The following is a 27,387-nucleotide window of genomic DNA, read 5'->3' on the forward strand; positions in this document are numbered from 1 at the left end:
TGTGCTTTCACATTGTCTTGTTTTATTTAAAAAGTTGGCTGGAACAGAGAGCTTTGTGTAGATTTCAGACAAATATGCAAAAATCACATTTTCAGTAGCACATTAAAAGGTGCAAAAAAGTCGAGGGCTGCACAAACCTTTGCATAGGACTAAACTCTGCAGGAGAAATCAGCTTTAATTAGACAAATATCGACTGAACATGTAGATCATGTGTGTACATGCAGTATAGAGCGAAGCAAGAGGACGAACTGTCTCAGAAGAGTCCAGTGTTTAAGACCTTTAGAAGAACCCAGTCATCACTACATTACTGGGCTGTTTCAGGTTGTTATTGCTAAATGGATGCGTCAGTGTGACCTGTTAGTCAGGACACATCAAGTCATTTACTGTCTGAACTCACTTTAACACCACTGTCAGGTATGAAATATATAAAAAATATAGATATATATGCAAGACCATTTCACACACTTCACACCAGTGCACGACCTAATTAAACATTTTGGATTAAGAGGTTTGACCGCAGGAATAAATACAGCATCAGGGCAAGTTTTGGAACAAGTCATACACAGTTTATCAACTGACTTTATATCTAGAGTACTTTACGGGTCATCTGTTAAATATGCACTTGTTGGTGCCACAAATGTCACATTTTAATTATCTGCAACTCGGACATAAACTAATTACAATTGCTAATTTTAATGATTATATGTGAAGTTTTAAAAAACATTTTGGGACGTGTGTGTATACTCTTTCTGCCAGAGAGTTAGCCAGCTAATATGAAGCTACAGCTAGCAGCAGGTTAGCTTAGCCTAGTAGAAAGACTGGAAACAGAGGGAAACGGCTCGTATGGATCCATCCAGCAGCTAAAAAATCTGCCAAGTCGCATCTCTAATGTGCTCTGATTAACGTGTTATGTCTCATTTGTTTAATATGTCCAAAAACTAAGTGTAAAAACAATTCAACGCTTTACTCGGACTTATGTGCCAGACTTTTTCTAGGCCCTGAGTAGTTGCCAGGCAACCAGACTCCCCAATCTAAATACTGCGGTGGTGCCATGTTGGATAAAAGCTATCAAAGTATGGTAAGCAATTAATAGAAATAAATTAATAATAAATGTTTATGGTGGCAACTTAATCCTAGCTGAAATTCCTTGCCTAATCAAAGGTCAGAATATGGTAACACCAGTACCAGCTGAGAAATAGTAAGGCAGAAAATCCCCTGTAGATCAACTGTTTTTATGAGGATTAATATATATATTTATAATTTGATACCTTGGGAACAATTTTTCAGAACAATTTATAAAACATCACTTGACTCAATCAAGAAAAAACGGAGCTCGGCTGGCTGTTTCACCCCATTTCCAGAGTTTGTGCTAAGCTAACCCGCTGTTGCTCGCCATTTTAAATTTAAAGAGCAGACATGAAAATAGTATCAGTGAATCTGCTCATCCAACTCTCTGCCATAAAGATAATACGCATATCTCCCAAAATGTCAAACTTTTTAAATTACAATCAAGGTTTTTTTGCTTTCACTCATGAACATGCACACAGATAACAACCACTATAAATCCTTTAAAAGTCAGCTTTCTGTGTAGGTTTTGCTGTAGAAGGCAACACTGTTGAATGCAGGTTCAAGACAAAGTCAGCTGCTCTGTGATCCACAGCTCAAAAGGAAAGATTGCAAATAATATTCACCATGTCTCATCCTGCACCCTCCCGCCTGCCAGATACTCTTCTTCCATTGTCCATTAGTTTCAGGCAGAGAGGACATGCTGGTGTCCAGATTATAAAGGATCAGCCGGACGAACACTGCTCCCAATGTCGAGGGTAAAGATTATATTCAAAGTGCTATTTACATACATATATACACATTTTCATTTTGTCAAAAAATAACCACTCTATTTAATAAATTAAATGTAACAAAAAGCAGATATATTGTCTCAAGGTAATAACAGAATTATTTAAAGGTGAAAAATAGAATTTAAGGAGTTGAATATAAAATACACAGCTGTGCAAATTAAGACAAACTAATGAAACTACACAAACACCCAAAGCCAGTTTCTCAACCTTCTGTGGTCTTTGATTTTAGGTCCCAACATATTTTTGATCCCAGCTTGTCATTTTTCTGTAGTCAAATAAATATCACACATCAAATATCTTCCCATTGGTCCATAAAGGTTGAGAAACTTTGCCCAAAGCAATCAAAACAATAATACTCTGCATTTACATACATAGACCTTTCAGATTCAAGATGCTTAACAATCTTGTAAGAGCATATAAAGAGAGTGACTTTCCTGTGCGCCGGAGCCCCCCGTTACACTCTTTTGACACTGACACGGTGGTGTATTGCTGTTAAAGTGCATTAAGATCTCCCGTCCTCAGACCAGGCTGAAACCCTCGTACTGCTCCACGGCCCGAGTGAGGCGGCAGCGCAGGATCTCTTTGGTCTGGTAGCGGGGCATGTCCAGCAGGTTGTAGCAGGTGTGGGCCACCGGCAGGTAGTGCTCCTCCGCTGTGGTGGACTGGATGACGATACGCAGGCTCTCCATGCCGTGGATGGGGATCCGGTCGCTGCCGGTCAGGAACACTGGAGGGGCAGGGAACAGAGGAGTAAGAGTAGAGAAGAAAATGTTTATCCACATACAGCTGCATACATGTTAAATGTCTGTATTTATATTAAACTATGATATATATGATATTTTGGGTTCAGTGTTTTTCCTGACAACAACATGTGGACAAGACCCTGTGATTAGTGAAATTTATGACTTATCCAACCCCATGATAGCCATTCAGAATAACTAGAACAACTGGTCAGAAATAGCCAATCTTGTCGCTGGTGGTCGTGTTTGCTTGTGCAGGTCATATAGAGGCATCAGTATTAAATTGAGATTGTTTTATAACCAGTTAAAAACTCCTCGTGGTATGTTTACATTTCGCTATCAGTGACTTGTGACCAAGATTCCTGCTGACCTAGATATTTTATAGTTGAAGAATAGACTTGTCTGTACTCTCAAACTGTGATAGCAACACTTTTGCAACTTTTTTCACATATGCAGTAGCCCTGACTGTGGCTACTGTTTGCTTGTTAGCTCAGTTAGTCGTGCAGCTAGCTGGACTACAAGAGAAGCGTTGGTGTTTACACCACTAGCACAGGAGCTTTGGACCACTGGGAGAAAGCTGTTTTCAGGACCGGGGCTAGCTGATTAGCATGCTAACTTTAGTAGATTATTATTAATAATTAGTAGATTTCAGTTCATTTTTGATGGTATATGGTATATATATATATATATATATATATATAATATATATATATATATATATATATATATATATATATATATATATATAAATATATATATATATATATATATATATATATATATATATATATATATATATATATATATATATATATATATATATATATATATACCATGGCCTAAAAAATACACAAGGAATTTACTGCATATTGTAATTATGCTTTTATATGCTCATGTAATGCCACATGATGCATTTACAACAAAGCGCTTGAGATAATGTCAAAATGTTCAGGCTTCCCCATTTCCCCACAGAAACAATGTGCACATAATTACAGTATTTATAACATGTTTGAGGGCGAGAGCGTGAGCATTAAACTGTCATGCAGATTGAGCAATGAGGCAATTAAAAGCTTACATAAGAACTGCTTCTTCTTCTCCAGAGGGAACTCGTGGAAAACCTCCCAGAACAATCTGACTGTTGGATGAGTGGCTGAGTATTCCCCTTTGTAAACGGCATTCTGCAGAGAGGAAAGATGCTGTGATGAGAAGCTTTTCTCTGTTTTATTATTACTCAACCATTTCCTCCCTGGCAGTGACATTTACACATTAATCAGTGAAACAAATTCCTCAGAGACGTGCATGCTTTTTTGTATTTTCTCCACAAAATGTACGCAATTTCAGTACATTTCTCATTTCAGCTTTGATTTTTATGATATCTTACATAACGATCCCTGCACAAGGGACCTCTGTGCACCAGGGCTGATATCACCAGTAAAATATGTGACACCAAGTGCCAAGACACACACACAACCACAAGCCATAAAACAAGCCGACCGTCAATATTATCCATAAAGATGTGTGATTTTTGATGTGTCGTTTTGGGATACCTTTTTAACGTCTGGTCAGGGACAACAGATGAACATTAACCACTGAGTCTTGCACATTTACAATTTTCTCTTCCTTGACTGATAAAAAGTAGATATTACTATAAGAGATATCAATTTGGGGGGATTTTATACATTAATTTGAAATAAAATATTATTATATATTATTATTATATATATTATATATATTGTTAAGCATTTTAACCAAGTTAATCATTTTTTATATTTCCTTTGTAAGGTATATTTATGAATGCATTTATTTTTGGTATCAGTATCGGCCCTGAAAGAAACATATCAGTTGATCCCTAATTAGCATTTAGCTTAAAGCACCGCTGTGTCTTAGTACAGCTTCACAGAGCTTTCATGGTTAAAAAAAAGTTATCTTTGCCCTCAAACTAAAAACTATAAACTCTTATAGTGTGTGAACAAGAAGGAACAAAACCTGCAGCTGCTCAATAAATCTTCCCAAGTTGGCATGATGTCACGAGTCATGTGTTACTGTTTACTGTGTTAGTCAAATATACTCCCTTTGTCAGTAAAACTATAACTAACAGATGTTTATTACGTAAAAGTCAGTCTGTCCAGTGAAACCTGATCATCAGCACATCCACAACTATAAATTTGAAAACACTTGCGTCACTGAGGATTTGAGGATTTTCTACTTACAGTCATTCCAACTGAACTATGTGTACTAAGAGAAACAGATCTGACTGCAGACCAGAAATGGTTTGTAGGACAGTAAATGTGTCCAAAGCAAAAAGTCTACAGGACAGATTTTTAACAACATTCTGACCTTTTCCATCTCCTCCCAGTTGTAATTGTTGTTGCCGACCACCATGGCCATCAGCTCAGAGGGCTGGAACAGCGACAAGATCTCCCCCCCGCACACCTTCAGGAAGCCGGAGGAGAAGGCCGAGTACTGCTCGCTCACCGAGTCTGAAAACACGTAGCGCAGGTAGGCCTCGACAAACTCCTTCCTGAAACGCACACACAAGCGCACACACACACCACACAGGTTGAGTAAACATTCAGATCATTAATTTGTTCTGCACAGCAGCTGCATCCTCACTAATCAGTTTATAAGGAAAGAATTCATTCAAACTTCAAGGCGTAACTGTAAACACTCCCTTCCGGCCCCTCCATTGTATCAGTGTGTGTGTGTGTGTGTGTGTGTGTGTGTGTGTGTGTGTGTGTACGTGTTACTGTGTGTGTCTCCAGTCTGATCTGAGCTTATTTACATCTCAGTGAGGTCAAACTGCAGAATTTACTCAGGTAGATTAAACTGATAATCTCTTCAGTCATCATCAAATGTGCATAAAATGATGAATAAAACATCTGAAATACTTCCATTAGATGTAATGTTGCAGCCGTTGATTAGTTTGAATGCCTCACTAAATATAAGCATCATATACTGAAGCATCAATGAGGTGTTAGGTGTTAGAACAACTGGACAATATATATATATATATATTCAACATATATGTAAAATACTGTGTGGAAGAAATTAGCATATCATATGAAATTCAGTAATAATCTCAGAGAACTGTTGGAGTTACCCTTTAACGACCATTTTCTGGAAAACAAAGTTGACAGTAACGACTCCAGCATGAACCAGGAGGTGATGATTCATTTGAAATAAATAAATAAATAATCACAGATTACTGAACAGTTGCACTTTCACCACTCGACCACAAAGAACTGATGACTTGCTGTTTTTCACTCTGTCACAACATCCTGTTAAAACAGGAAAAATCTTGAAAATAAGGAAGAAAGATGCACCAGAAATATTGTTTCACTGAGTCTAAATAAGTAAACTGGACTGCAGGAGCTTCATATAACAAACCAGCACACGTACAAGTACTGTCTCAATAAGCTCACAAATAGAGCACACAGATTCATACCCTGACAAATCTGACAGAGAAACACAAAGACAGGAAATCATCTGTCTGACAACGAGCCTTCAGTCTAGATCTCTCCTTTAGTGTGTGTCTGTGGATGTTTTATACCACAGAAACAACCTTTTTCTCTATTATTCCTGTTATTACAGTTTTATATCTGGGTGTTGAGAGGATTTTGCAGGAGCAACTTGGGTCACTGTTGCTCTCGCCATCTGTTCAGCACCAGCAGCCAGACATGTTGACACCGCCCGCCCCGCACCTCTCTGTGGACTCATCCACATAACACTGGAATCAATGCCAGCGGCACAAGGACGAGCTGAAGAAACAGGGTGTTGACGGTGGAGAAAAAAAACACAGAATGATGCTTAAAATACCCAAATTAATCTTTGTTCTCTATGTTTCCAACACAGAACACGACCTTCAGTGAGGACAATGGGCCACAAGCTGCCAGCTGTGTGAGCACACGATAATCTCAGTGCTGGAAACAATATATTAAAAACCTTATCTGTTTATCTCGCAGAAAGAACAGAGTGCCGAGCATTAAAATATTCATAAAACAAGGTCATTTCAAATGGGACATCAAGTGAAGGACGAGTTGATGAATCAATTCTTAAACACATCAACCTCGAACAGTGAGCAGCTTTCTCACCTGTTGTTTTTGTCCACGCTGATGCTCTCTCCTCCAGGGATGAGCTCCTTGACTTCTGTCATCCCATAGTTCTCCCTGGTGATCTGAGATGTGAACACAACAAGTCTCAGGTCGGAGTTTTTTACATTTCAGGAATTAAGTGTAGACATTGTAGGATGAAGATGACATGCTTATAATGCAACAGTTTTCAGTTAAAGGGTTCATCCCTAAAGTTAGTATTAATGAGGGTAAAAAGTTTGACTTACAGCGAAGTTGAGAAGAAACGTCTCCTCCACATCAGCTCCGTCAAAGTCTAGAAGTTGTTGTAGACTCCTAAAGAATAAACAGAAGGCACACTATTTACACATGATCATTACAATGGCAAAACAACACAAGCTATTAATCTTTTTGTTGGTATAATTCATTTAAAATCATTCTTAGGACGCCATGAAGAGAAACTAAAACAAGCCCCTTCATGTATATCATCATGCAAAGCTGAGGGCTTTGTTGATAGCTGTAATAATACCTTCTCTGTTTTTAGAAATATCAGCAACTCTGTGGGATTGTAAATCTGTTTTTTCTACCTTATCAGAGAGTTTATTAAATCCACCTGCTGCCCCAGGTTTAAATCTGTCCCAGTTTGACTTATAAAATGAAAACCAGGGATCAGCTGTGCTGTCCTACAGCTCTCCTGTTAGAACAACACGCACCAAACACGCACTAAAATATTTATGGATACATGGAAAGAGGACAAGCTTAGATGGCAAAGAAAATGCTAATTAAAGAAAGAGGATCTAATACCATCGTCTGCTGATTTGAATCCAAATACTGGGTATCTTAAGATACTGAAAAGACAATAAAAATAATTAAATCTCAAATAATTTTAAACATTATGCTTACATGTAGCTGGCATGTAACTTTAGCCTGTCAAACTCTGAAGACAGTCCACATAAAAATGTAGCAAATTATTTTTCAAGATCGTGTCCTTTAAGGTTGCCTCGTCTCTAATAGCAACACAACAGGCTGTGCAGCCCCACTTGTAGCTTACAGAGGACTAATCTCAAAATCAATACTCTGGACACAATCAGGCACTGAGGAAATGCTGACCCTTCCGGCTCTAAATTCAATGAAGAGGCATTTCCCTGCGGCAGTCAGTTTCACTGATACTTAAAAAAACACACTGTTACATCCCCATGACAAAGCTTAAGGAGCCTTTTTTGAGTGTGTTTGAGGGCAGCAGGACTGAACATAATTTCTATTTAAACAAAAGTAATCTGGAACAAGGTCCCAATTTTAGACCAAACAAACAAGATAAATGGTTTGCAAGAGGGAGCAATCTCTAGGACAAAAACAGAGCTACCATCTGAGTGGAGAAAAAAGCATATTCTGTCTCACACTGCTTTAAAGCTTGGAGGATGTTACCTGGCCTCGGTGGGTGAGAGCTCCTTGAAGTCCTCCAGCGTGGGCGTTACCTCCAGTAGCTTCTTGTAGAGAACCAGAGGGAAGTGGAGGTCCACCACCGTGGAGTTGTAGATGGCGAGACCGCAGATGATCCCAATCAGGTGAAACCAGTTCTGCTCAACAAAACACTGGAAACACACAAGAAAAAAATATTTTATTTTTCATTGCCTTTTGTACTGCTTTCTAACATCTGACAAAACTATCTGTATTATGCACATAAACATGAACTGAACATCCAGTTCCTCACAACCCACAAGCTAAATCACAAAAATGTTGTATGTATTATTTTTGAGCTGTGAATAACTGGAATATTTCAGTGAAACATGTAATCCAAGCTCACACTTAAAAACCAACTACATGTGGTGGCCCTTAAAAATGTATATAATAAATAAATAAATATAATAAATAAGGGGTTATAAAAAGGCACTTTGAGCTGACACAGACAGACAGGGACAAAACTGCTCATTGATGATTCTGTTTCATTGCTGGATCTCTTGTCAAAGGACTAGTGTAACCAGTGATTCCTCGAGTTCGGGGAAATGTTCCCTTATGGAGGTGAGTGTTTTGTAAACCTGAGTGTTGCCACTGACATCACTGTGTTATGTCAGAATCAGCAGCTCTTCCTGGAAAATACAGCTGCAGGTCAAATAACACACATTCTGCAGATCCATTACAGGCTTAGTGCAGTCATGTATTAAAAGAACAAACAAAACAAAAGCACAACAAGAATCCACCTTCATTTGAGTGACTGATATACTGTCTAACTGTAAACCCTGAACTGCCTTTTCAGTAACAGCCAGTAAATTCATTTAAAGCTTTTGAACAATGTTCCAGATGCATTACCTCTAAGCCTGCACTGACAGCATTGACAAACTGTCACTGCCTCTCAAACTGTCACTGCCTCCGATCCATAGAGAGCAGACAGAAGACAAAAACAACTACCTCCGTTATCAGCATGTAAGTGTCTGTCTAGCTCCACATTATCTTTCAAGTTGAAGCAAATTAACTCAACGTCATAATAACAGTAAAACATTACTTACATATAAAAAAGACTGAATCCCAATGTCAATCTGTATTCAATATTTAAACATAACAGCAGTAACGTCTTTGCTGTGGACAGCATTGTTATTCTTCATCACATTAGGATATTTTTTATACTACTAATATAAGTGCACAAATAAAAAAAGAAATAAACAAACAAAAGAAGCAAAGTTGCATACTCGGGTTGAATGGTTACAACTGAGCTGTTTCCATGACAAGTGAACAAACTCTAAGAATGTAATATGGGGTTCAAAAGGCCCGTGATATTTATTTGTCAAACTACTGTGTCAGCCCCTGAATATGAAGGTGAGATCGAGGAGGTACGGAGCAATATCCAGCTGGATAAAATCATAGATTGTACTACTTGTTGTGAAAAGCCGTCACAAAGCTAATGTGTTTCCAGTTATTCGTTTTTATTAACTTGCGATATGCATGTTTCGGAACTGAAGCCGTTGTTCTGCATAGTGACTTACTTTGTCTGAGAACCACAGCAGGTTGGACTCTTTGTAATGTGTGAACATCCCGTACACAGGATCCATCAGCTCTTTCAACAGCAGCAGGAAGAACTCTTTAGTAACTCCGCCTGCATCTACGGCCTCCTCGCCATCAAAGATCACCTGCAGGGGGAAAACGAGGCGATCACGAAAAGGACAGAGGGTTTGTGGGAAAGGAATCACAGACCTACAGTGACCTTCAGGAGCTTTTAGGCGTAGCTCTCACCTTGAGCGGTTTCTTGAGGTCCACATCAGAGTACATGGTGAGCTCACGTAGCGTGTCACTCACTAAATGGTTCCTGCGCACATGGAGCACCAAGTAAGGGTTCCTGGCAAGATGGGGTTCCAGCGTGAGCAGCATGAAGACATTGTGAAGGTTCGCACCGCTTACTGCCATCTTGGAAAGAGCAAGAAGAGAGAGACATTTATTTTACTATGAAGTTAATAAAATCTTCATCTTTAAACTCAAATCAGTGATCGAACTGTATGAAACCACAGGAAAACTATTTCTACATTAACAGTAGATACCTGCATTTGCAGTTCAGCGTCTGTTTGCAGCATGGTTGTCTTGGCTTGAGCGTTCAGTATGAACGGGTAGGCACATAGGTTCACTGCGGGGAAGTCACTCTGCAAGGAAAGTTAAGAAATAAACTTACTACAATAATCAAATAAATCTGATGTGGAATTTTGGATGTTCGAGTTTGATCTTAAATCAAGTACCTGTGACGGGGAGGAAGATCCTTTCTAGAAAACAAAATAGAAAGCAAAGTCACTAATCCTGACTTGAAATGAAACTGTAATAAGAATTTAAAAAATCCCTCCAATGTCAAAGGAGTCACGGGGGCTTTTCTGTGGATTCAAACACTCATTGAATAGCAAGAACTGAAAATCAGCAGCACACCCGCAAGCAGGTGTGGATAAAATTTCACTCTCTGTAGACACTGACAATGACATGATTTAAGAGCGTGTGTGTATGTGTGTATGCAGATGTAAAGTACCAAGGAAGTGAAACTTTGTCGGAGAAAGTCGGTACTCACAATCTCAGCTTTACTCAGAAACCATTTGAGGTAGTCTTCCTGGATGTCCACCAGGCTGGTGATGTCAGGGATATAAAATTGGTTGTACTCCACATGCTGGGCCTTTAAGTTTACCTGGTGACAGAACAAACACCTGCCTCAACTCCAGGAAATGTCACAGGTACATGGCAGTCTACAGATTAGTACCAGGAAACACACATTTCCAACTCAGACTGAACTGAGGGATGATGCAGAACTGATGGACTTGGTGGTGACGTGTGTGGATACCTTGTGGAGTTTCTCCAGCAGTCTCAGTGTGGCAACAAAATAGTTCTCGTAGAAGACCGGTACCAGCAGCGTCTTGCCTCCCGTCAGCATAAACACAACGATGCTCTTGTACATGTCGACCATTCTGGTGAAAACACTGCCGTCCACAAAACACCACCAGTTATCTGACGGACAGAGAAACAGGTCAAATTAATTTACAGAGCAAATATTAAAAACATGACAATGGTTTACGATGACCAGTGGTGGAATGTAACTAATGCTACTTTCTTCTTCTACGCCACTATATTTGAAGGCAAATATTATACTTTTTACTTCATACTTATTTTGACAGCTTTACTAGTGAGTTTGCAGATTTGGGTCAATAATACAAAATAAGACAAAACAACTAATACATTATGATGTACTATTATAGACTGAGCTCCCCAGCTGTATATTAAGTAGATCAAATTAGCTGCATCTTTTCCAGATGCACTATATTTTAATGCAAATGCTAAATGTAAGACTTTTACTTGTAACCGAGTATTTCTACACTCAATACTGATTACTTCTTCTAACACTGACAGTAATCAGAAGATGTACCAAATGAATGCTTAGGGTTCTTGAATGAAAACCGTTTGAAGCATGTGGCTTCTGCAGATGGGTTAGGGTTAGGGTTATGGGTAATGAATGTCAAATAAATAAATTTGTTTTTAAACTATATTACTTTGTAGGTATGAAAGGGCATCCCGTGCTTTGGCAAACCCTTTTGTTTGTTGTTGATTCCTCTCACACTGAAGGCACTCGACCAGCTACCAACTTAACTTTTCTAGGGAGGACAACTCCTGATGTTCCCAAATATCAACATCAGCCCCAAACATCCATCGTCAGTCAGGCTGTTTACTTTTTGGTGATGTTCTGGCATTTTCTGGAACCTTTTTCTTGTTTGGTGGCGTATCTTAAACATTCCTTGGGATAACATTTTATGCACAGGTGTATATGGAGGACGCTGACATACTGTAGATGACATATTGTAGATAACGAGTTGACGGAGTCATGTAGTGTGATGTCACATGGAGCCACAGGGTTTGATATGGTAGGATGTTCTGTGTCAAATAACTTGATTGATATAAAAAAAAAAAAAACTTGTAGTGTGTGCATGCAAGTATGATACCCAATACTTTGCTGGGGTTGGCGTCTAGCCGGAGGATGGCCATTGCCAGGGGGATGGTGAGGCGGATGTAGTTCTTGGAGTCCTGCAGCGCCGGGTACTCGGACAGTATGAGGTAGATCCTCATGGCCTCGACGTCTGGAGGGGAGCGTGGCAGCTGAGGGATCAACAGACTCTCAAAGCTCTTGGTGGCCTGAAGAGGAAACAGAGTTGAGACGTATTGTGTATATAATTACACAGATCAAAGAAATAATATTTACTGTTATTCAGAGAAAAGGATTTGAAATGTAGTGTATTATGATATGTTTGAAAGCTGCAAGTATCAACAAACAAACCAGACAAATTTGTGGTATATTTTTTAAATTCCGCTTGGATCAACTTGTCAGCAGGAGAAAAATATCAGTCACTAAATTTTGGGAGAGGCTTTTAGTGGTTTGGAATGAGGCCTCAGTGTATACACAGATTATAATTCATGTTGCTTTGAGGTACATGAACCCAAAACCTAACATTATCGAGCTAATGTTAGAGGTTGTGACTCAGTGCTGCAGTTTTCCGCTGTGGAACTGCGGCAGGACTTGGTGTACTTTCAAAACACGACCAATATTTACATATGACATGGATGTTTTGGTAAAACCACTAGTTACACATCCTCTTCTGTGTAACAATCCCAATGTTCCTCCTTTAACACTGCTATTTTATGGTGGCATAAACCTAAACAGGGAGTTAATTTGAGACTTTGCTCAATATCAAATCTAAGTTATGTCAATATTTGTTGTTTTTTTCTTTTATTTATGGACACAAATGTCTCCCAGAATTACTACTTCTATTTTGAGGGGATTGTTTTAGGTTTAAATAAAGAGGTTTTGAATTTTTAGTAATAACAGGCTTCAAAGGTGCAATAGGTAAGAATTAATCTGTCAAATAAGGGGCAGCATTTGACTAGAGTAACCGCTAATTGCTGCTAACTGTTGATGACATTGGCTTGTTAGCCGTGCAGCTCAAGTTCATATTGCACTTTTAAGGTTTGCTCAACGTTAGCTTACTCCCTCGCTTGCCGTAACCTGCATCATTTGACCTCAATCACTGATGCACGCACTTTCTCAGGGCAGGTAGACAGAAATGATTCTTCTGCAGGAGACAGAACTGGCAGGTTTGAATTCTCCTTCATTTTCTGAGCTCATCTTAATTTTGCTGCTTTAAATCAGCATTCATTAATTTTTTTTTTGGGCCACTTGGGATCAGTAAACACAACATGTGACAGTGGTATGGTGAATGTGTTAGGACACAAATACCTAGTTACACAACCAGCAGGGACAGAGCAAAATTAGCAATGATTTGGAGTCATGTTTGTGTCCACCTGATGAATGGAAGATATATACTCTCCATTAGCCCTGCTTTGGTCTCCATCGACTCCTGAGGGAAATATCTGGCTCTTTAGCTGCTAAATGCTCCACTATGTTCACCGGCTAGTCGCTAATTGTATCTCCCTGCTCTGTGGTGCTGAGCAGGTCATGTGCAGAGGCTTGTTTTTCCTGAAAATAGCTGCCAGATGCAAGAAAAGAGGTTGATGATGAGCGGTAAGAGTGGACTGAAACAGTTAAAGTTGCAGGCTGTAAAAACCAAAACAATAAGCTGAAAGATGCTAAAACGCTCTGTAGCGCTAAAGAGTTTGTCACTACGAACAAGTGACACCTTTCACATTACAACCAACTGACTATTTGACCCATTGTTAATATCAAATTTCTGATTAGTGCTGCTTTAAGGGCACAATCATTAGGCGACATGACTGAGTGAAACAAGACCACAAGCAAGGAACAAAACTCCTGAGTGATTGTGGGAATTACAGAACATGTAGTGGACATTAAAGCAATATGAAGATTTACAGCTTTTGTTTTTAAGAGGCATTATAAAAAATAGTCCTTCATGTTTATGTCCTTGAAATAAAGGTAAGGAGTTACATGTAAAAATTAAAAAAACGTATTACCTTGACTGATACAATTATTAAATACAGTATTTTGTCAATACCTGCTCCAGAAGTCCAGAGAAAGCCGGCTTGCTGAGCGTCGCAAATAGCAGTCTGACAGAGTTGAGATCGATGCCTGGGATCTTTGGGTTGGTTTTGAAGTGGGTATCATCACTGAGAATGCAAACAAACATATAATTATGTGTGGACTATCTATGATGTCTCATGGATCACTAACAGGATAAAAATAGGTCACAGCTCAGGTTCAGGGACTTTGTGGTAAAGCCTTCATGTAAAAAGACACGTTACTTTGGATTAAACACCGATCTGTCATGTGAAGGTCAGCTATGAGCCAAGTTCACTGAATGGTGGATGTGCTAATTCTTAACACACGCCGGCATGAGCACACACACAATGCACAGCCTTAAGGTATTTAAGTCAATCCCTAAGAAGATCTCCTCTTCAGTCTGAGCAAGTACAAACTGATAAACATGCCTCCGCAAAGACAACTAAACCTTTCAGCATGAAGGACAGCAACTACTGACAGTGTAAGCCGTCACATTCATATACCACAGGTTTTATTTAGTCATAATACAAAATACATCAGATTTGATCGTGTGGAGACTGTTTGCCAAACAAAACACACTGATGCAGATAGTACAGAGTGAGTACGAGCACTGACCCACTCAATTCTGAGACTCTGTGGGCTGAAAGAAACAGATGAGCAGTTCTGGGCCCAAAATGTAACACAATGAAAATGACAATAAGTCTTAGGTCCTACCTGCAGTCTGGTTTTGACTATACTTAAAAAAAATTGCTGACCATGTTTCACAGCATGTTTTACAGTTTAAGATGTATCTTTCCTGCTTTTAGTATTTCATGTTGTCTCCAGAGGTGTGTTTCCACCCTGATCACCTCCACAGTTCATTACCCGGACACGATAAGTATCTGCTGATGAGTCTGTACAAAAAAGTAATCACACCTTCACACAGACTGACGGTCAGACAAATCTGAATCAGTGACCAGACAGATTGCATCTTTCCCAGGCCTGCCGGTCAGCATGTTTTGTTGGATAAGACGACATACCATGATAATAAGTGGAGCATGTGAGGTCCCTGCTGAATCAGTTCCCAGGACGCTAGCTTACATGTGAGTCTGTGCATTCAGCCTCATGGTTTCTAGTTGCGTAATATGTGTTTCTTTGAGAAAATCGAGATTATTCCAGACCAATTTGATATTGTAGGGTGCCAAAGTGTGAACAGAGGTAGAATGGGGTTTTGATATCAAACATGACTACCACCTGCCTGGAAGAGTTCAAAGATCCTGTGTTTGTGCTATTTTGAACACATGCTGATGGATCAGGTACAGGTAAACCTAAAAAATTATACAAACCTTTTTATATAATTTTGATAATTAGATAATTATCAAACAACTGAAGTAGATGGAGCTCGACCGCACACTGAGGGTGTAATTAATGTCTTTTCAAATCAATTTTGGATGTGGGTTCAAGTGACTTGGATTATGTTGGATAAGGTGTATGGAGCCATTTTACTTTTCTCTTTCAGTTGTTTGTTTCACTTTTGAAAACAAATCCCAATCTACTTCAGCTGTTTAGGCGAATGCTGCAACATGGTCTTGCTGTGAAGCTCCAGAAATGTTTTGTGGACTGACTTTCCATCGACAAGGGGGGGAGGAGATGATGAATGAATTTTTGTTTTTGGGCGAACCGTTCCTTTAATACATGTAAGCATGGTGTTTACCTACCTTTGGTCCAAGAAGCTGGCGTTCCAACATGCCGTGGAGGAGAGTTGAATAATGATGTCACTGTGCACAAAAACATAAAACAGACAAACAAGTACAGAGACCATTAAAAAATATGACTTATTTAACAACCGATAATACCAAATATCTACCAGAGAATTAACATTTTATATATTTTAAATAATAACTGTTTTACTTCACTTACTTTGTGACACTAGAATCTGTGCTGTACATCAGCTTTAACCTCCATGAATTTAATCTCTCATAATTGATCGGGGAGATTGATTTAGTGATATTAATCACTCTGAAGTCTTCTGGAGGGACAGAACTCTGCAGAGAGGAAGATAAACAGACAAGAAAACAGCACTGTCACAAAAAGATTGTTTGCACTGCTACTTCCACTGTTTGTGTGCATGTGTGTGTGTGTGTGTGTGTGTGCGTGCGTGCGTGCGTGCGTGCGTGCGTGCGTGCGTGTGTGTGTGTGTGTGTATGTGTGTGTCACAGTTCAGCACAGAGACATCTGGGCTTCCGTCTGGGTTGTGTCTCTTTCCTCCATGAAGATAAAGTAAATGGGCCACGCCTGAAGTCTAAATATTTTCTCCGTAGAGGCTGAATGTGTTTTGTCTTTATCAGTGCACATTCCTGACAAATCGCAGTAGATTCGTAGAAGACAAATGCTCCATATAGAGTATAGCTCCAATACGCTGTAAGTGTAATGTTGAAACATTGTTGAAAAGCTTAGACATTACTGTCCCCCTGTGGTGAAACACTGAACTGATTAAATGAAGGCATCAACAAAAGATGCTGTGAATCAGAGTGTCTTTCTTTTCATTTAGCAACATATTTTGAAATAGTTTTAATCAGTAATTTTATTTTGTTATTATGATTATGTTAAGGTTTGTGTTGAGGATTTGGTGCTGACTGTGAGGATAGGGAATTCATGTATTAAATGGACTGGAGGTTTCTCCTTATCTCTATTTTCTACAGTTCACCTTTATCAGACACTTGGTTTTCCCTTTGCATGTGGTATTTCGATAATCATGCTTTGAATCGTGTGATTAAAGAATTGTTTATGGACAGATCTGTAGTCATCTGATGCAAATAAATATAACAAGAAGAAGAAGAAAAAGAAAAAGAAAGAAGAAGCTGAAGAAGAAGAAGACAAAGAAGAAGAAGAAGAAGAAGAAGAAGAAACAGAGGCTGAAGAAGAAGAAGAAGCAGCAGCAGTAGCAGTAGCAGAAAACGAAACAGAGGGTGAAGAAGAAGCAGAAGCTGAAGTAGAAAGAAGAAGACAAGAAGAAGAAGTGGGAGATATATTACTACTCAGGGAACAAGCTGTAGAGGGAGGTTTACTAAAGTCTTAATCACATACCTGTTCATTAGAGTACAATAAGAAGCTGTGGTCTCCTCCACAGATGATTTTGGTCACTGTATATTGTTTGGAAGAAAGCAAGGAGAAAACAGCACATGTTAGCTGAGATCAACCGCATTTGTCTGAAATTTTGCTTTACAAATAAACTTGACCTTGAAAATAATGCTGATACCTCATGATGGATAAAGGAGAATATATTGTGGATGCATCAAGGAATGATCAAACTATTAAACTGTTAACTCTGACACACATCAAAGGGTTGTCATAGTTGTCTTCCAGTTTAAAAAAAGACTCCTCAGTGATGCACTACATCAAATTATCAACAAACACTTTCACATCACAAGCTGAATTTTGATAACTCCTATACCACAAACAACAGTGGATTTTTCTTCTTTTATTTCTCCAAACGTTTCCATTTTTTTGAGCAAATTCAGTCTTTCATCCTCAGTCACACATCAGCACAGCCACATACAACGTGACGGATAAGCACGTGGGAGCCCATCCGGCACTAACAGGACATTTACCAACCATCTGAGTGAAAGGGTGGTTATTAGCCGATTACACTAATTTATGCATTCGAACTAGAGGTCAGTGCCTGTTTCAGTTTTGGGCTCTCTGCATGTGACTGTGGTTGGTCTTTAAAAAGCTATTATCGAGGACCCTATTGCTTATACATCCAAGAGAATAGGGAAATAACATCTACATACTTACTAGATAAGTACTAATCAAAGAAAATATTAATAGCATTTTAGAAAAAACATCCATTTAAGCTTCCATCACAATCATACAGCTCTGAGCACAGAGTCTTCTGCTTACCTGTTCTTTGGAAATTTCCAGTCAGGAAACTGGTCTTGACAGGAAATGGGCTTCTAGCGTCCCCCAGTATTCCTGTGCCAAGCTGACCGTGGCTGTTACAACCAAACGCATACACCACACTGGAGGAAGTAACAAACGCCAACGTGTGGTGCCTGACGAAGGGAAAAAGCAGTAAGATTTAGGATGCAGAGCATTAAAACCAGCTTTTTTACACCACGCTATTAGTTTGGGCTGTACAGATGAATTTAAGCCGATTCAATGACCCAACAATTCATTTGTTATCTTTGAATCTTTAGTGAATGGGAAGCACAAACACACACTGCGCAACACCAGTGACTACAGCACTGCGCAACACCAGTGACTACAGCAACAAAAATTACCATAGAGCTTAATCAACAACTTTCTGACTGAATCTTAACAAAGTTCAAGGTTCACAAAGATAGAAGCTTACTGAGTTGCATCAGACTGAACAGCTACACCAGATTAAATAGTCTAGAAAAAACAGTACCTGCCGCAGGTGATCTGGGACACCTCAGTGCCCATGAGCTCCAGCACTCGCCTGGGTAGAAGTTCATTATTGGTAGAGCCGTGACCCAGCTGACCCCACGAGCCATCACCAAATGTAAACAAGCCACCATCCTGCAGGAGAGACAATAGATGAGATTCTTCACTTAGTAATCCAGTTGTTCAAGGTAAATAAGCCCAGGTGTCAGGTGGTGGGTTAAGATAAATAAGGGTTGGGCAGTCTAGATGGTTGTTTAATCTGTGCACCTTAGTTGATATATTCACATGCAACAAGTAGTGAGTCACTATACAGCAAAAATAACTGGTCTATCAGTTATCCGGCAGCTGAGCAAGCAGCATCTAACACGGTGGTTCCCAAATTGTGCGCCGTGAGGCAAGTCCAGATGCGCTGTAGGATATTGTTACAACCACAGGTTATTACTGATACATACAACTATACAACAAGTGAAGAATGAGTTTTAAAAAATGTTAAATTTAAATTCTATATTCAAAAACCTTACTGGGAAGAAGAAATAAACATGTACAGAGTGATTGAATAACACGTTATAGAGGCTGTTTTGCACAGATTTGAATAGAGGTGTGCCTTGAGCACAAACAGTCTGAAACCACTGTTCTAATCAAACTGGAATATTTAACACATGTTGGTTGTACTTAGATTATGTGAATGTTTGAACTAAAAAGCACACGTTGGGGTTTATCCATATTCATACCTTTGTGAGGGCTGCTGTGTGTTCGTCTCCACAGCTGATGTGAACAACTTTTTGAGACCTCAAAAATTTGATGTGGCACGGGACAGCACGATCTGAGGAAGGGGACACAAACAACCAAAGCAAGGTCATGCTTTTCTTCGCTGATACTAATTCAATTTGCAAATAAGTGGTAAAGTCAACTACGGCATTTCAATCTAGTACTGCAGTGGCAATTATTCAGTGACTATTCTGCCCAATATTCTGTCAAAAAAATGGGAAGACAGAAGAGAGCTTGCATTTAATGTTTCTACAGTAGTCCCCAAACATGGCCACCTATAATAACTTGTAACACACATTTCTAAACAAAAACAAACACTTCCTGGACAGTGTTAAAGCAGGTGAAACATTGGATTTATAGTATGGTATCACTATTCCACAGAGGCATGTCAGAAACAACAACAAACATAGTATAATATTGTCATAATAAATAATTAACTACAATAAATCCTTTATCTCTCTGAAACAGCAATGTGGCTTCTTTCCATCCAGCTGATTATTACCTTGTTTATCATTGAGACCCAGTTGTCCAGCTTTGTTCTTGCCCCAACCGAATACAGCTCCGGACAAGGAGAGAGCAAAGCTGTGGTCTCCCCCGGCGGTTATCTTTGCCAAAGGAATTCCCGCCAGAGACTTGAGGGGATGAGGGGACAGCTTGCTGGGCTCTCCTTTCCCCAGACCGAGCTGACCGCTGGTGTTCTGGCCCCATGTGAACAGCTGGCCATCTGACAGGGAAAGGACAGAGAGGCACATCTATACTGAATACTGCCTGCACAGGCAAATACGTAATGGAAGACTCTAGATCTGAACAGTGCTGGTGTGCTATGAAAAGACTGTCACACCTCTAGAAAGTGCAATGCAGTGCTGGTTCCCACACATTACTTGAGAGATCCGATGGTCACACAGCCTTTTGACCAATCTAGGAAATAAAAAAACATAAACATTTGTTTATCAGACCTCCAATCTCTCACTGTCATTTTCTTGTAGTGTTTTTTCTCCTGTCAGGCTGAAAGCTTGGATGTCTCTATGGTGTGTTACTCAGTCACCTTGGGATTCGAACTGCCGCCTCTGCTGTCCCCAGGCCGAGCTGGCCACCTTCACCAGCTCCCCAGGCAAACACTTGACCCTGCTCGTTCACCGCCATAGAATGGGCCCGCCCGCACGACACCATCGTTATCTTCTGAGTGTCTAGAGCTCCGACCAGCTCTGTGGAGAGGAGGAAGAGCTTGGCATCGACAGTTTCATGACAAAGAAATACATTAAAATATTTTCTTTACTGACTCTACCATTGTATTTTGGTACGCCCTAGCCTGGCATTTGTTATCATCACATCATCAAATGAATGATTGTACCTTTCATTTCTGTTTATCTCATCATTGGCATTTATGTTGTTTTGATACAGGGAACCCGAAGATCTGTCAAGTGTGACCAAAACATTTTCATCGGTCGCACCGGACTGGCTGAAATTTTGAGGTTATTTTACTGAACAATTGGGATTATCACAATTTCTTGTTGTGGGTGATTTAGATGAGGGAAAAAAACACATATCTGCACTTTGTTTTTTCTTTTTTTACAGTAATTTACAAAATGTGTTAACACATTTAATAAGAAATTCATGATTGAGTGTGCTGGTGCACCTAAATGAAAAAGTAGTATAATACTCTTTGTTTATATCTATAAGCGTTACATATATTTATTTTCAGTTTTCCTTTTTATTCACTGTTTGCTGCAATGGAGCCTCCCAGTCAAAGAATTCCAGAAGTGTACTTGTACAGCTTGACTCTTGAATAACAGTCAGCCCTCATGGACCCAACCCATGTAAGGCATTTAACTCAGACATTTTATCTGATGTTTTGGACTGCTTAAAGTAAAATAGTTTCTCTTTTAATTACCTAGGCAGAAAAAGGCCTGTAAAATAACATATAAACACCTGAGAAACAGAAGCTATGAACGTATCAAGCTATATATAGACAGAAAAAAATCATCTATGCTGTCAACTGCGCCGTAAAAAGTAGGCTTGTCTCCATGTGATGCTCTGCAAGTGGCACTTGTGAGGAGGCAATGTGGTGCAGATAATCGGAAACTGTGTAGTTGGTGACCTGGTTTCCTGCTATCAAACTGATGCTGTGGTTTAAACTGAGCTCAGTATTGTTGAGTCTTGTTTCAAAAAATGTAATCAGGAATCTACACTTCGTAGGATTATTAAAAAGATATATTCAAACAACTAAACAAACCTGATAAAGGCTTACTTATCAAAACATTGAGTATATGTATGCATGTATAAAGGGAGTGCTTATACAATAAGTTGATTATCATCTAGCAGATTTTCCATCCTACACGTCACCAAGGTGTTTTGTCAGCTTCTTTGTAATAGGTGTATTTATTTGCTCAAGGTTCAGAGATTCTTGCATTTATTCATTGTTGTTACAGCTTCACCCACATGCCTATACAAAGTAACACACAACACAAACTTCCACCCACATGACACCAACACAGACCCACCACTGTCTGCAATCACTTCACAAGCTATGAGTGTTTCAAATCTCCCAGAAATGGTTATGCCGTGCAATCTGATGTTGACAATAGATGTCAGAATTGACAATTTAACAAAAGAATAATGTGTATTTGCATTTAAACTAATTGTATGTATAAAACATCAAATCCATTATGTGTGAAGCTTAAGATATAACCCCATTTATGCTTAGTAATTATCCAATAATCCAGGTGTGGTGAAGCAGCTGTAAAACCGGAGCAGATTAACTTTTTTAGACCTGCAAAAGACATTTTATTGCATATTCAGCTTCCTCAATTGTACACAAAGATGGGGCTACCTGGAAAATCAGTATGCTGAAATCAAGGCATCATGAAATATTCTCCCATGAGAGTAGAACTACCCCACAGCAAATCCAGCTGCAACTGCAATGTCATATTTCTTCTAGTTTGAATGTTTTTTACACTGTATTTTCATCGCTTGGGAAGTTTGAGATTGGAATCAAAAATTCAAATTTCCCCATATCTGTCATTTCTAACACCAACATTCACTGTACAGAAAAGAGACTAAGACTAAGTTAGTGGCTCTATTGGGCTGAACTTAGAATTAATGTTACATTGAGCTAAAGGCTCACGATATGATATGGAATTAATTCGGCTTCGAAGAGACAGACATGCAACGAGAAAAAAGGTACTATGCAAGACCTATCATGGAACAGTTGCAGCACCACGAGGCAACACCACAAACTTGTACCAGCACTTGAAAAAACACCACAGGCACCTATGAGACCAGTGTACGGCAAAAAAGTCAGCTGAAATGAGTGATACATAGTGAATATTTAATGGAAGCTTGACTTTAAAAAAAACTTGCAAATCAAATCGCAATCTCAGTATTGGTCAGAAAAATCGTTCAGCCCTAATGTTAGGCACGTATCATATCTATCTATCTATCTTAGTTTGTCGTGTTGGCATGCTAACATTTGTTTATTAGCACTAAACACAAAGGACAGCCTCAAATATCTGTCTCACATTTTATGGTAATCTTTACAATAGTTGTCAAGATAATTCACTCTGAACCACAGATGTCAACCTTATGATGGCACAAACAAAGTCAGAAGAATTCAGCCACCTGGGTCCATTAATGTCTGCCCAAAACTTCAGAGCAATCAATCCAATGGCAGAAGAGATATTTAAATCTGGACCAAAGTGTTTGACTAACTGAGAGACTGACATTACCATCCCTGGAGCCATGCCGATAGCATGGTCAAAAATTATAGGACATGGATTCTAGCTCTTTCAATACACACAGCATTTAGACCCCACATTCTCACATCTGTTAACTACCCCTGGTAACTTTCCACACATCACCTGCTGCAACAACCTATAGATTGTAATGATTAACCCAAACTCAGTCAATCTGCTGTTCGCACTGAAATCTCACCTGGGGAGGTCCCTGGTTTGTCGTGGCCCAGCTGTCCACAGCTGTTAGAACCACATGTGTACACACTACCATCCTGCAGCAGGAACATTGTGTGTTGCCCTCCACAGGCCACGTCTTTCAGTCCCCTGCCACTGAACACATGACAGTTCCTTGGCTCAAACATGGGGTTCCTCTCCACACCGATACCCAACTGTCCATCCTTTGCATTCCCCCAACACAGCATGTTGGCGAGGGAAAAGGGGGGGTGAGCACCAATCCGAAGAGGCAGAGAGTGATGGCCAGACGGAGGAAGACAAAAAAGTGATCAGGCTTGAGAGCAGCCCCGCTTTCTCCTCTTCATGTAACTTCCAACCCTGGAAGAAACATAAAAACTATTAGTAATCATGTCATCTTTCTTCATGAGGAACTCACACTGATCACTTTGCTCCACGTGTGCAGCCCTGATGTTTTTAAGAATAAAGTAAAGATGGGTTTAGAGGTGGGCGTGGCTGTGTGTGAGAATGATGTAAGCTGTATAACAGAGGAACAGGCAGTGTGTTTAAATAAACCCTGTCAGTGTAATCCCGGCTTAAACAGCTCCAAGCAGTCCTGTCCACATGCAATACATGCATGTAACTGACTGAGTTAGCCAAGGGTAATAAACAAATGGGTACTGAATATTATATGATAAAGAGGAATCGAAGGACTGCATCAAATTCCTTGTATGTGTACAAATAGTTGGCCAATAAAGTAGATTCTGGTGAGAAAAAAAAACATGATATAAACCTGGAGACAGAAAGACAAGGAGTGTTGGAATCAGTCTTCAAATGACTTCATTCCAAGTGTTTCTTCACTTTAATTAGATCACTTTTATATCCATCTGACCCTTATTTGAGAAGTTGTTTGCAGCCTCTGTCACTGATTTATGAACATAATATTATTCTTGAATGTACTCCCTGTATACAAATTTAGGAGGTACACCTAGCTAAAACTAAAACAGCCAAATAGAAAAAGCCCTGCAATAAATCCGACCTTCTTCATCTATAAAAGTAAATTGAATACTTTTATGTTTTAGACTGCTGGTGAGAGAAAACAATCCATTTGAAGATGTCAGCCTGAGCTGAGCTGAGAAATTGTGAAAGACATTTTGCACTATTTTCTCCCATCTTACAGACATCACGATAAATAAAGAAAATAACGGGCAGATGAATCAACAATCAAAATAAATGTTAACTGCGGGCCGAGTCATGACGTTCTCTTTTTGCTAAATCTGTTCCATAACAATGAGGGTAGACTACATATTCAAAACACCCGGGAGGATTTGGTGTTTTACTTGCCTTTTTTCTTACATGGTTCTTGCTAATTTATCAAAATGATCAGTGTTCACTTGATTTTATGTTTGACTTCAGTAAAGCACTAACTGATTTACAAGTGCAACAAAATCATCTTAATACTATTAGTAGCTGTAGTCTGCATCATTCAAAATGACCAGGACATTGAGTAAACACCTGTCTGGAGTTCCCTTACAATTACAGCTAAAACTAAACATTATAAGCTTCATGAGGGAAGGTAGGTCGTTGGATACGACTGCATTATTTTCAGCGTGTACCTACTAACCTGACAAGTGGGTGTATACTGACAGTGTCGAAGAAAAAATTGAAACTGAACTGTAAGACCACAGTAAGCACACAGATACCACATAGTAAACCCTGAATAAAACACGAATAACTCTATCATATACCCCAAACTTGGTTCTGAGTGCCTGTGAAACAGCATTAAGCCATGTTTATTAACTGTGGGTTACTATAATTAGCACACACTGCAATAAGAATTAGCTTAATATGACTCCCACTGAACTAGCAGCTACTTAGCTGTGTTTGTGTGTGCACCTGGACGAACCCCATCATCTGTAATGAGGACATGTATTTAAGGTTACGTTAGCTAGCTGCCTGCTGGGGAGAGCGTGAAAGAGGAGTGGCCTGTGTATACGTGGTGTAGACATGGTCAACACGGTGTGCAGGCGTTGCTTTGTGTGTGAACTGATTTTAGCTGGTTAGACAGTTCAGAAACGGAACCAAAGCAGCTCGCTTGCTAACAAACCCAAGCCGAGTTACAATGATAGTTAACAGTTAGCTAATTAACCTTAGCGAGCTATAGCATCGCTGACTGTCACCTCATCGCTGACAAAAAAAACACAGATATCCACGGGTTAACCGATGTCTAAATTGTAAGCAAAACGGTGTTGCGTTATGTCTGGTTCATTTAAAATGTAAATGGGTTGTTTACCTGGACAGATGCATTCTGTAATTGGGCGTCTGGTTTCGGTTCAGCTCAGAAAACAAACTAGGAAGTGTCAAAGCTGGCTACGTCACTGAACATTCTAGACAGGAAAGCCGCGATTGGACGCCGATCAGGAAGTGAATTTACAAATGACCCGCCCTACTCTGCCTCTGATTGGCTTACTCTGATGTTCTTACCCCTACCCTAACCAATCATCACTCCAGTTTCCCCTGCGTCAGAATTTGGCACAATAAAAAAATGCTATAAACATTATCATAGACAGGACAACAGCCAAAAAGTGACTGTCTGGAGCAGGGCTGTCCAAAGTGGGGCCCGTGGGTCAAAATTGGCCTGCTGTTGGGTTTGATTTGCCGCAACAGATGTTTCTAATGAAAAATAAAATAAATAGTAAAGATAATAATATATAATATAAATCACTGTTTATTTTTCTTCATCTGAGCACAGTGGGCTGGGTGACACCTTACGCAGGAAGTCAGTAAGTTAAGGTAACTTGAGATCCAGGAACCATTTTGCATCTTAACACAATAGGCCACAATAGGTGTGGCCAACCATTAAGCTTCAGTTTCGCCCTCCAGGGGAAAAGGTCTGGACGCTACGGTGGCCGTGAAGTGCAAAACACAACGGCAAATCAGACAACAACGGCAAAAGAGAAAACACAACACAAAGAGAGAAAACACAACACAAAAAGAGAAAACACAACACAAAAAGAGAAAACACAACACAAAAAGAGAAAACACAACGGCAAAAGAGAAAACACAACACAAAAAGAGAAAACACAACACAAAAAGAGAAAACACAACAACATTAACCAAACCGGAAAAGGTAGGAACCCTTGGGCGACATGAATCGTCGCTGATTGGACTGGTCCGTCCTTTGAACCGGAAGGACATGGTTTACATGTTTTCAAAACAAGAGCGCTGCCAGTGACGACGTACACACTGCTATTAAAGAATATTTTGATGACGAGACCAAATCACCGCGACGATCAGCCCTCCTGACCGAGACTCAGTGAACTTTCCCCCCAGAAAACAGCCTCTTTCCCCCCGAGTGAAATAGTCAGACGTCCTGTTGACTGATGGTGATTATGTAATTTAGAGAAAAACGTAACTTTGTCACTTTCCAGGATGTTTGGTGGGTCGGGATCTCAATCACAACACATTATAACGGCATCCATATGATTATAATCAGTCAGCGGGTACATGTTTAGATTAACAGGAGGACACCGGGAAACACCTTGAAAAAAACACATACGTCATCGTCATGACGTGTACCGTCACACCTCCTTTGGAGCCGCAGCGCCGGCTTTCTGTGTGAATTATACTCCGGTTCGTCTTTTACGCCGGAGCTGCTTGGTTCTGTGTGAACAACCAACGGCGGAGAATTGGCGAACCACTGCTGCGGTGATAATCCGGCGTCTCTGTGTGATTTCAGAGCTTCCCCGCTGGACACCCTCGAGTGGCCTCACCCGCTCGTTTGGGCTGAAAATAGGAAAACAAACACCAGTTTTCAATGTTTGGTGCATACAGAAAAACGAAATATTGACTCGTATTTTCGTTTTTCGTTTGCCACATTAAATAGAATTGCATGATCAGATGATACACGGACCCATATCCATGTCCTGCATCAAAATATTCTTTAATAGCAGTGTGTACGTCGTCACTGGCAGCGCTCTTGTTTTGAAAACATGTAAACCATGTCCTTCCGGTTCAAAGGACGGACCAGTCCAATCAGCGACGATTCATGTCGCCCGAGGGTTCCTACCTTTTCCGGTTTGGTTAATGTTGTTGTGTTTTCTCTTTCTGTGTTGTGTTTTCTCTTTTTGTGTTGTGTTTTCTCTTTTTGTGTTGTGTTTTCTCTTTTGCCGTTGTGTTTTCTCTTTT

General features: G+C 39.7%; 1 protein-coding gene across 1 annotated transcript; it reads right to left on the minus strand.

The window, feature by feature from the left end:
- herc3 (HECT and RLD domain containing E3 ubiquitin protein ligase 3) lies at positions 1-25,565 on the minus strand. The gene is made up of 25 exons (XM_073465681.1): positions 25,493-25,565; positions 23,228-23,580; positions 20,343-20,502; positions 20,139-20,215; positions 19,800-20,021; positions 19,261-19,352; positions 18,534-18,664; positions 18,026-18,177; positions 17,210-17,265; positions 16,043-16,167; positions 15,841-15,900; positions 14,139-14,250; positions 12,117-12,306; positions 10,967-11,130; positions 10,700-10,813; positions 10,383-10,406; positions 10,191-10,289; positions 9,889-10,059; positions 9,642-9,785; positions 8,089-8,255; positions 6,933-6,999; positions 6,688-6,770; positions 4,934-5,117; positions 3,672-3,774; positions 1-2,583 (listed from the first exon to the last, which is right to left on the minus strand). Exons 2-25 carry the CDS (start codon positions 23,448-23,450, stop codon positions 2,375-2,377), a joined length of 3,129 nt encoding a protein of 1,042 aa, XP_073321782.1. The 5' UTR covers positions 23,451-23,580; positions 25,493-25,565; the 3' UTR covers positions 1-2,374.
- Positions 25,566-27,387: the final 1,822 nt, after the last annotated feature.

The sequence above is a fragment of the Pagrus major genome, chromosome 1, assembly GCF_040436345.1.
Source record: "Pagrus major chromosome 1, Pma_NU_1.0".
NCBI lineage: Eukaryota > Metazoa > Chordata > Actinopteri > Spariformes > Sparidae > Pagrus > Pagrus major.

Excerpts from the sequence above, each read along its gene's own strand:
- herc3 (XM_073465681.1), bottom strand. The coding sequence starts at position 23,450 with ATGCTGTGTTGGGGGAATGCAAAGGATGGACAGTTGGGTATCGGTGTG. Across the intron at positions 15,901-16,042 it reads ACAGATTCTAGTGTCACAAA|TGACATCATTATTCAACTCT; the intron begins GTAAGTGAAGTA and ends TTTTGTGCACAG. Across the intron at positions 8,256-9,641 it reads TGCTGTGGTTCTCAGACAAA|TGTTTTGTTGAGCAGAACTG; the intron begins GTAAGTCACTAT and ends GTGTGTTTCCAG.